This window comes from Ceratotherium simum, chromosome 13 (genome assembly GCF_057802395.1).
Source record: "Ceratotherium simum simum isolate JZ-2026a chromosome 13, ASM5780239v1, whole genome shotgun sequence".
In the NCBI taxonomy this organism is placed as follows: Eukaryota; Metazoa; Chordata; class Mammalia; order Perissodactyla; family Rhinocerotidae; genus Ceratotherium; species Ceratotherium simum.
The window spans coordinates 36,274,720-36,282,349 of NC_141912.1; the positions used below are offsets into that span (position 1 = coordinate 36,274,720).

Consider the following 7,630-nt stretch of genomic DNA (forward strand, 5'->3'; position numbering starts at 1 on the left):
GGCGTTGGCAGGTTCGGATCCCAGGTGTGCACCGATGCACTGCCTGTCAAGCCATGCTGTGGCAGCGTCCTACATAAGCAGAGGAAGATGGGCACGGATCTTAGCCCAGGGCCCGTCTTCCTCAGCAAAAAGAGGAGGATCGGTAGCGGATGTTAGCTCAGGGCTGATCTTCCTCACACACACAACACACACAAAAACAAAGGACCTGAATAGACATTTCTCCAAAGAAGATATACAAATGGCCAACAAGCATATAGAAAGACATTCAATATCATTAGTAATTAGAGAAATGCAAATCAAAAATCACAATGAGGTACCACTTCATACCCACTAGAATGGCTATAATTAAAAAAAAGAAAATAACAGGTGTTGGTGAGGTTGCGGAGAAATTGGGACAGACTCTCACACATTGCTAAGTGGAATGTAAAATGATTCAGCCACTGTGGAAAACAGTTTGGTGGTTCTTCAAAAAGTTAAACATAGAATTACCATATGACCCAGCAATTCAACTCCTATGCATATACCCAAAAGAACTGAAAACAGGTACTCAAACAAATACATGTACATGCATGTTCATAGCAGCACCATTCGCAATAGCCAAAAGGGGAAAACAGCTCAAATGTCCACCAACGGATGAAAGGACAAACACACACACACACACACACACACACACACACACAGGAATATTATTTGGCCATAAAAAGGAATGAAGTACTAATACATGCTCTACAACATGGATGAACCTTGAAAGAAGCCAGACACAAAAGGACAAATATTGTATGATTCCGTTTATACGAAATATCCAGAATAGTAGGTACATCCACAGAGAAAGAATTCAGATTGGTGGTTACCAGGGGCTGGAGGCAGAAGGGAATGGGGAGCAACCGCTTAATGGGTGTGGGGTTTCTTTTTGGGGTAATGAAAATGTTTTGGCTAGACAGAGGTGATGACTGCACAACACTGTGAATACACTAAACGCCACTGAATTTTTCACTTTACCATGGTTTAATTTTGTCCATTTCATTTCAATTTTTTAAAAATCAATAATATTCCAAAACAAAAATAAAAATAAGCTCCATGTCTTGTCACTCCTGATCCCATTAACCATATTCTAGCCAACCCACTCTTCTAGATGTCTCTGCTCCACTTGCTCCTTCCTGGTTTCACTCAGGAAATATCCTCTACCTATAATACACTGATTTTCCATCAATTCAAATCCCCCAACCATTTCAAAACTTCTAACAAAGTAACTTGTCATAGCAGGCACTCAATCTTTGTGAATCACTGGTTCTATCTGATTCAGTCCATTCCTACCTGTTCTGAAATTTTACTCATTTAATTCAGTATTAACATATGAATGTTTCCTCCTTATTATCCCAAAACTTTTCTCTGATAGTTTCAGGCATGTTCTTTTCCTATTAGAAAGCAAATTATGACAGAGTCTATCTTCTGCTTTCACATTACACTATCTGCTAGGAGTCTATCCAAAATATATTTGTTTAAATACTGTCTGGTTGATAGTTTTTGCTGTTATGTGCTACACAAATTTTGTGTGTAGGGGTGTGGGATAAGAGGTGGTAAAGAAACCACCTCCACCCACCCTAGCCACACTGGAGATTAGTTCTGACTTGATCTATGATCAGAAATGGAAGTCCCACAGCAAAAGGATAGTAAAAAGACTTCCTGTAGGACAGCAATGAACTTTTTACTGTGTTCCTTTTAAAACTAAAATGAATCTGTATGCTCTATTTGGAAACTATGTAATATCATACCCAGAGTCCCAACTTGTGTGTGTCACCCAAAAAAAGACAAATAAAGTGGAAAAGAAGAATGTCCAAAGCAAGAACTCGCAACCTTCTTAAAAATGCAATAAGGCACACAACACTCCATCACTGAGTGTTATGCAACCCTTCCCTACTCTCTTCCTAAAACTGCTGCTTGGCACAAATTCTTCAAGGAAACTAGTATTAATATCATGTTTTATCTGTCATAAAGAGACTTTTCCTAGATTCATACAGATAAACCAAGGAGTGGATCAGAAACTCATTTATCATACAGGTGACTGAGAAATGTATTAAGACCAGGCAGGGGAGACACTGAGATCAGGTAAGAGGTACAATTGATTTTCACATCTAGATTCTGATTTCACTTCATTGCATAGTGGTTATACCTTTATTTTATCCAGTAGGGTGCCTCTGACAATGTTGAGAAAGTCAACAAGGTATTATTTTATAAAAATGTTTTTCCCAAGTTACTTTTCTAGAAAACATCTGTTCCATCCACCACGGACACATGTAGTGTTCCAAAAAATACACACTGCTTCCTGAAGATACCTGGAGGCAACCTAGGACGTTGCAACACAAAACTGGAAAGCAACAGCCTAATTATTCATTCGGAGGGAGAGAAACAGCTAATGTTGTCCATATGTAGTCAAAGATATCTTCCTCATACCTATACTGAGAAATAAGGCCAGTACTAACTCTTAAGTTAATATCCTCTAAAAATCTACAAGTGTTATTCATCTCTTGTCACAAATGCTAAAGAACAACTTACTTTGAAAACATGAGACAAATGACTTTGAGGGCCAGAAGCGAATTTAAAATCTTACATAACACTCAACTGTACACTTAAAATTGGTTAAAATGGTAAATTTTACGTTATGTATATTTTACTACAATTTTTAAAAAATTTTATGTAAGCTTTCCTCTGAATCCTGTTGGTTTCCCTTGAAGAAAACATATAAATATAATAGACTACATTCAAGAATGAGAAGCCATGAAATTGAATTTGTTTACATTATAAATGGTTGAAAATTTTTAGTGACTTGAATTAATAGAAGCTTTCTGACCTCTTAAGGAAGATAGTTATTAGATACTCTCCATCTCTGAGGACGACATAAGCAAATGAAAAAAGCTTAAATTGTAGTAAGAGAGATTTAGTTTTCACATAATTCTAACTAGAAAAGTAATTAAACACTATAAAAAGGTGTTATGCAAATCTCTGCCCTCAGGGACGAAAGGATAAGCTATCTTGAAAGGGGTATATGCAATTCTGCAGGAAAAACTGGAATGAACTAGAAAATTTCTTAAGCCAGCTTCCAGTTTTAGAATTCCAAGTTCTATATTCACAGCCCAATAGTGTCTCTGGAAGACATTCCACCTACAGAAAGTTATACTAATCCACAAGTCACTTCAGTTTGGCTTTGGACACTGGGTTTCTTCACCACACCATTATTCACTTCATGTACTCAGGAACTGAAAATTGACTACTTTTGTTAAGAAGCAATTCCACCACTCTCTAGTAGCATAGCTGCCAGCTCAGTTATAAACATTACAAAAATGCTTAAACTGAAACAATACTTGGCTCTAAATTAAACAAATAGGAATATCTACATAATACACACCCAATCTAAGACTAAAACAAATAAATAAACAAATCTGTGTTTACAGGGTAGATAATTTACAAGGCCACAACATTCAATTCAGTTTTTCAACAGCTTCTTAAAAAGTTGCTTGTTATCAACAAGAAAAAATAAATTCTTACTTTTGAAAACAAAGGCATAGTCTTTCCAACTCAGGTTTCATTTCAGAAGACTCATGGGTTTCATTTTAAAATAATGATTTTTAATTTACCACATTATTTTTTTAACAGTCATCAGACAACTGAATGGTGGTTATTTATTACAACTCAAAGCAGGCACTTATGAAGTCACAGGAAGGTTAATCATCTCAAATTCAACAGGTTAACCACAGCAATTTGAGAGAGATTTTGCCATCATTTATTAGGACTATCTCAACAGCTTCCAAAGTGAGACACTAAACAACACTTAAAAACAACACATTTCTAGACTTTAGGTACTTAAACAACACACATAAATATTCTGACCAAATATGCGTGTATTTTTTTAAACTAGATGGTATTAATTATGTTGCATATTGGTTTAAAACAAAAACCTAACAAGACAAATTGAGCCAGGTCAACATAGGAAACAAAATACAATACTGGATTATGGAGCTAACTGCTTTCATTAGAAAGAAAAGAATAACAAGCCTTACTTCCTCAGTTCACAAATGATTTTTCATTTTACAATCAAAGAAAACAACATGACTTCTACAGCCAAAAAATAAGGTAATGTGGATTAAAGCTGAGTTATCACTTAACTGCCTGGATTCCTAAGAAGCTACTGACTTCTAACTGCTTTAAAACCAAAATACAGGGCCGGCCCCATGGCTTAGCGGTTAAGCGCGCGCGCTCCGCTGCTGGCAGCCTGGGTTCCGATCCCTGGCGCGCACCGACGCACCGCTTGTCCGGCCATGCTGAGGCCGCGTCCCACATACAGCAACTAGGAGGATGTGCAGCTATGACATACAACTATATACTAGGACTTTGGTGGAAAAATAAATAAATAAATAAAATTATAAAAAAAAAAAAATAAAACCAAAATACATTTTTTAATGGTTCACTCCTTTGCTCAGAAATGTATCATACCTTGTTTAATATAGAGATAACATCTCATCAGAATACATGCTACTCTGTGTCTTTGAGCTTAATTTTTTATAAAAAATTGAAAAAATTTTTATAATGCAACTATAATTTTTAAGTTATTTTTTCTTATCCACAGCGGGCCTCACCTTTCACGACACCTAAAAACAAACAATCTTAGATGTTAAACACACACACCTCAAACAAATAAAATTCATTACACTCCTTTTGTAACCATAATGATTGTACTAATAAATACTAACTCGAAAGAACTAAAAACTTATTAGGGCAGGGTTTAAAAGGTACAACTCACAAAGAGGTGGGGAGAAATAATGATCCTCCCCTACCAAACTGGCAGCAAGGATATGCCAAGTTTCCTATGCTGAAGTAGTGTAAAGAAGGGAGAGGGGTGGGAAGCAGGCAGGCAATAGATCAACCCTCCCCAAGATATAGCTTTACTTCTAAATTTCATCAGTGTAATATCTCTTCTCAGTGTTTTCAATAACTCCTATCACTTTCTGACTACTTAAACACCATAGGTTGGTGTTCAGAAAACTGCTATAAGGCTGTAGTCCCTGTCTGAAATCATCCCAGACATAGAAGAGACAAGTGGAGATCACAAATGCTTATTTAATTATACAGACTATCTCCTGCATTCAATGCCTCAAAGAATTTTCTAAACATCTAGAAATTCAATCCCACTCTTGGTATAACAATCAACTTTAAAGATGAAATAATAGGACCCACCAATGATGCTGCACAGAAAAAAAAATTCACATATCACTTTTGGTGCGGCCACAGCTACAAGTCTCCCATTAGTAAGATGAGCATCACGCAGGATAGGGCTAGGCGAGGAACGGGATAAAGACTAGGCTCACAGCCTTTTTTTCTGGCATTGCCTGAGGCATTCAGTGGACAAGGAAGAAAGAGGAGGCTGGGGCCGGCTCTGTGGCTTAGCGGTTAAGTGCGCGCGCTCTGATGCTGGCGGCCTGGGTTCGGATCCCGGGCGCGCCCCAAAGCACCACTTCTCCGTCCAGCGCGAGGCCGAGTCCCACGTACAGCAACTAGAAGGATGTGAACCTATGACATACAACTATCTGCTGGGGCTTTGGGGGGAAAAAAAATGAATAAAAATGAATAAAAAATAAAAAAAATAAATTAAATAAAATAAAATCTTTAAAAAAAAAAAAAAGGGGGAGGCTGGTTGTATAGTGATGCCAAGAGAAACAAGATTTCACATGTCAGGGGACTGAGTGCCCAACACAGAGAGCAAAGGGCACTCATCTCATGGCTTTTCAACCAAAGAAAGATGAGTTGTTTCACCTGAAATCCTTTCAAAGGAAGTCGAATGGTCTCCACTTCACCACTCACCCCGAGTGAACTCAACGAACCTTTCTCAGAGAACAAGGGGAAGCCCTGCTTATCAAAAATAGCAAGTGCTATATCCAAAGCCAAGAAACACTCCTTCAGTCTAAGTGCCACAGTCGTCTGTCCCAATTCAGTCTTCTACAAGGAGACTCCAAGCCAAAAATACTCGGTTTCCAGTCTAAGTCAAGTTCTCCATTTCCCCAAACATCTACCAACCCAGCTTTCTTTCAGATAAGTCCCTCTCCATTCCGGCATTCGGGAGCCCAGGGCTCCAGTCCCCTCAAAAAGTCCCCTCCCCCCAAAAAATCTCCTTTCCTTCACTTTTCCTAAGGGTTTTCCCAGACCCTGTCCCAGGTCTAGGCTCCCGGTCCTCCATTAGATCTACTAAGTAGATCCCACTTCTTCCTGGCACAACTTTTCGGAAAGTCACCTCTTAGCGGACTCACTTGTCCTCCCCCATAATATTCTTCCCTTTTCCCTATCTGTCCTCGAATGGAAACATACACACACACACACACACACACACACACACACACTTCTTCTCAGCTCCTAACTCCCAAGTCTCTCCCGCGCCCCAGGTTCTTCCATAGCACCTAATTCTCTCCCGAAGTTTCCCATATCCCAAGCTTTTTCCCCACTCCCCAAATTCAGATTTCCTGAGCTTTTTACTCTTAGCCAACATCACAGCCCTCTTCCTCCCAGGTCTACCCCTACGCCTCGGTGTTCAAGTCTTTTCCCCTTTTCCCACGTTCCTCGGCCCCTAACTCTCCAGAGACTCTGAGGCAACCCCTCCCCAATCTCCTTCCGCCCTGCCTGCCCTCCGGAACCCCCAACTCTCCTCGTGAGTCCTCTCAAAGCCCTGCTCAGTCCCCCAATTTCTCCCATACCCCTGGGGCTTCCCCACGCGCTCTCCCCGCCTCGGAAAGGGGGTGCCCCTCAGTGCCCGCCCCGCACGCCGGGCTCGGGTGTCCCTTCCCTTCCTCTCGGGGCCCCGAGGCCGCTGCCAGCGTTGGCGCGGCGGGGCCGGCTCACCAGTTGGTCATGTCCAGGAAGAAGGCGCAGCCGGCCGGGTTGAGCTGGAAGCCGAGCAGCCGCTGGAACTCGGAGATGAGCACGTCCTTGTCCGTGGTGCCCAGGCAGCTGAACTTCTGCATCAGCTCGGGGTCCAGGTCCACGTCCATGCCCTCCATGGCTGGGGCCGGACACCCGCTTCCCCGCCTCCTCACAACCGAGCCGCCGCCGCGCCGCCGGGCCCGGGGACCGGGAGGGGGCCCGCTGCTAGTTGGCGCCGCGACCCCGCTCCTCTGAGGTAGGCCCCGGGCCTCTCACCGCCTCATAGGGATAAACTCAGCCACTCACTCACTCTCGCGCTTCCCCCCCTCCCACCCCCCCCAGTGCTGCCGCCTCCGCCGCCGCCGCCGCGCCTCTCGCTTCTCCGCCGCCTCCGCCTCCTCCCGCGCCGCGCCCACTGCGCAAGCGTCGCCTGTCTAGGCCCCGCCCCTTCCTCTCCCGGAGGCCCGCCCCTCGGTGGCGTCACAACCCCGTGACGTCCCCCGCGTGACCTCACCGCGGTGGAGCGAGGGGGCGGGAAGCGAGGAGGCGGAGAGGGATGGCCGGGCGGCGGGGGTGACTCCTGGCCTGACCTTCTCCTCGCCCCGCCCCCACCCTCAAGGGGAGGAGTTGGGGGAGAAGCTCGGGGACTTAAGTCTATGGTAATTCCACCATTTTGCAGGTGAGGAAACTAAAGTCCGGGGAGGAGCAGAGACTATGGTAAGGTCAA

General features: G+C 42.9%; 1 protein-coding gene across 3 annotated transcripts in view; it reads right to left on the bottom strand.

Moving 5' to 3' along the window:
- The window catches only part of ILRUN (inflammation and lipid regulator with UBA-like and NBR1-like domains), a 98,480-nt gene extending 91,280 nt beyond the window's left edge, over nucleotides 1–7,200 (bottom strand). For 2 of the 3 annotated variants that reach the window (XM_014782802.2, XM_004424244.3), the window contains exon 1: nucleotides 6,883–7,198. In XM_014782802.2, coding sequence (XP_014638288.1) covers nucleotides 6,883–7,040 — 158 coding nt within the window. In that variant the 5' untranslated portion in view covers nucleotides 7,041–7,198. Of the gene's footprint in view, nucleotides 1–6,882 lie in introns of all 3 variants that reach the window. The other variant, XM_004424245.3, reaches the window with a different exon arrangement.
- Nucleotides 7,201–7,630: the final 430 nt, after the last annotated feature.